The sequence below is a fragment of the Orycteropus afer genome, unplaced genomic scaffold (genome assembly GCF_000298275.1).
Source record: "Orycteropus afer afer isolate SDZICR_OR568_19922 unplaced genomic scaffold, OryAfe1.0 scaffold00229, whole genome shotgun sequence".
In the NCBI taxonomy this organism is placed as follows: domain Eukaryota; kingdom Metazoa; phylum Chordata; class Mammalia; order Tubulidentata; family Orycteropodidae; genus Orycteropus; species Orycteropus afer.
In genome coordinates this window covers 1,348,466-1,351,561 of record NW_006921816.1, presented here as the reverse complement: position 1 = coordinate 1,351,561, position 3,096 = coordinate 1,348,466, and the positions used below count along the sequence as shown (strand labels likewise).

At 39.7% G+C, this 3,096-nt stretch overlaps 1 protein-coding gene across 1 annotated transcript in view; it reads right to left on the bottom strand.

The window, feature by feature from the left end:
- The window catches only part of CUNH4orf17 (chromosome unknown C4orf17 homolog), a 57,250-nt gene that overhangs the window by 26,321 nt on the left and 27,833 nt on the right, over positions 1-3,096 (bottom strand). The window contains exon 5 of the mRNA XM_007948853.1: positions 369-450. Within this exon, the coding sequence (XP_007947044.1) occupies positions 369-450 (82 nt within the window). The remainder of the gene's footprint in view (positions 1-368; positions 451-3,096) is intronic.

Genomic DNA, 3,096 nt, shown 5'->3' with positions numbered 1-3,096 from the left:
CCAACCTTCCTTCCGAGGAGTGGCTGGTGGGTTTGAACCGCCAGCCCTCTGGTTAGCAGGCAAGTGTCTTAGCCACTATGCTACCAGAGCTCCTCAAACAAGCTATAGCTGAGAATAAAGCCTTCCCTGGACACAAGGGTTTCACATCACCCATATGAGTTCAATTTGGGAGCATTCTGAACTTGGGTTCCTTCAAAGACCAGCATGCAAGGGATTAGATATACAAGACTGCAATGCCTTATTGCAATACAATAACAAAGCAATTTTATATTTGTAAATCCTAGGTGGAAGACTTCAGTTATTGCCTATTTCCCAGTTTCTGACAATAAATTTAGCTCAGTGTTTACAAATGCTTATCCTAATCTTACCTTTTGAACTTGCATGAAGCAACCACTGTAGAACCTCCGCCAGAGAATCAGTATGTAAAATCTCACATAGCTTTGCCAGGATCTGAAAGAGAACATCAGAGTTACCAAGTGAGCAGATAAACGGTGCAAGGCTTATAAGGCTTCCTTAACCTTCTCCAGTATCTTCCTAAATACCGCTCTGTACATGATGCTCTATTAAATCAATGGGGATTTTACCTAGAGAGCCAGATTCCAAAAGTTTAGAGTCTTAGCAAAAGCATAATTTCCAGGGCAAATAATAGGTCAGGTTAGGCAATGTATTGTCCTTCTATTGTTTTGTCTGTTCAGTGCCAAAATCTTCTGGCAGGAGCGATTCACTTTCATTCTTTTAGAGAACTGATCCTTCATATTGTACCTTGGTTCCTTGGACAAAATGTTTGGCCTGTGGCCCAATGGGATAGGAATATAACTCCCTTTAATCAATCAGAATCCATCCCTGAGATTATTTGTATTTTTGCTTATTTTTGGTCTGGAGCTAAGGACTGAAGTGTGAGTGATGGAGATAGCTATACAAAAAATTAATTCAAATGAAAATCAATGATGATAAGCATGAAAATAGAAATACAGAGCATTAATTAAGCACATGTAATGAAGTTTCTAGCTTGAGCCTAAACTATGTCTGCTGTTGGAGTTCAGACATGTCTAGAATTCATACTCTCTCCTGAACTTCAGTTCTATATATCCATCTGCCTACCAGACAGATCCACTTAGATATACTACAGGCACTTTCAACCCCGAATATCCAAAACTGAATCCATCTCTCTCTTTCCAAAACCTTCTCCAACTTGTTCTTCCTTCTTGTTCCTCTTTCTCAGTGAAAAACACAAGCCTACATTCAGCTGTCGATACCAAACCCTGAGATTCACCCTGGACAACTCTCTTGCCCTTTTCTACAACATACTGCCAAACAAGCCCAGTAGAGACCTCACTTATTGTACTTTGCTTTATTGTACTTCACAGATAATTGCATTGTTCACAAATTGAAGGCTTGTGGCAACTCTGCATGGAGCAAGTCTATTGTGCCATTTTTTCAACAACGTGTTCACTTTGTGTCTCTGTGTCACAATGTTTTAAACTTCTTTGTAATACTAATGCATACTTCATAGACTACCAACACCAAACCTAACCCACTGCCATCAAGTCAGTTGACTCACAGAGACCCCCATTGGCTTCCCAAGGTTGTAAATCTTTACAGAAGTAGGTTGCCTCATCTCTCTCCCATGGAGCAGCTAATGGGTTTGAAGCACCAACTTTCTGATTAGCAGCCAAATAAATGCCTGACCCACTATGCCACCCGACTTCCTTTAATAGATGACAGTATAGTGTAAACATAACTTTTACATGCACTGGGAAACCAAAAAATGTGCATGTGAATCACTTTATTGCAATATTTACTTTATCATGGTGGTCTGGAACCAAACACACAGTATCTCCAAAGTATGTCTGTAAATGTTATCTTCTAAATATTCCTCAGTCTACCCATTTCTCTTTATCTCTACTGCCTTTATCCAGGCTAAACCATCATCAATTGTCTCTTCAACTAATGTAACATCCTTTCTGCTAGTCTCATTGTCTGCAGTCTTTTCTTAAATTATTATTAATTAAGGGACTTCCTGTAAGATGAAAGAATAAGCAGACAAGAGACACAGACCCTCTTCAACAAAGAAAAGAAAAACCAATTGACAGAGTTGCAGAAGACAATCCCGGAGCCCTGAGCTTTGAAGGGAACTGAACAGAAGTGGATTAGTCACCAACTAGTGGAAAAACCTGAAAGAAAACAGGACCTAAGAATAGGCTCGGTTTGCCAAGGTTGTCAGGGACATCTGAGAGGCTGACAACAGGAAAGGAGACAGGTAGTGAGTGTATAAGTGCTGTCAACTAGTGAATAGAGAAGCACAGTACCCTGCTTGTGTAGATAACATAGAAAGAAAACGAAAATCGTGGGCAAGTCCTCCAACATATAATCACCAACTAAATATAAACACAAAAACATCACAATGCCTTGGAGACAGCAAAGCATCACAGTCCATACAAAGAAGCATGATAAAGAAGAAGAAACAAGGGACCAGGATACAGACCCAAAACACATCCCTAAGGAAGACACAGCATTGGAACTCCCTGATAAGGAATTCAAAATAATTATATTTAGGTATCTTCAATGAATTGAAAGACAGATAAAAGAAAACACAGAGAAAACCCTAGAACAATTCGAAAGACAATACAAGAACAAAATGACAAAATAAATGAAAAATTAGAAATGATACATATCTATACACAAAAATCCAGAAGATTAATACTAAATTTTCATAAATAGATAAGACATTGAATGGGCAAAGGAGCAGAATTGAATCAATGGAAGACAGAATTAGGGAGATTAAAGGCAAATACCTGCATACTTCTTTGGATAGGGGTAAATCAGAAACAAGATCAAAACAAAATGAAGAAAGCCTAAGGTTCGTGTGTTGTTGTTGTTTGTTAGGTGCTGTCGAGTCGTTTCTGACTCATAATGACCTCTTGCACAGCAGAACGAAACACTGCCCGATCCCGCGCCAGCCCCACAATCCCTGCTATACTTGATCCCATCATCACAGCCACTGTATCAATCCATCTTGTTGAAGGCCTCCCCCTCTTCCGTCGACCCTCCACCATACCAAGCATGACATCCTTCTCTAGGGAATGGTCCCTTCTT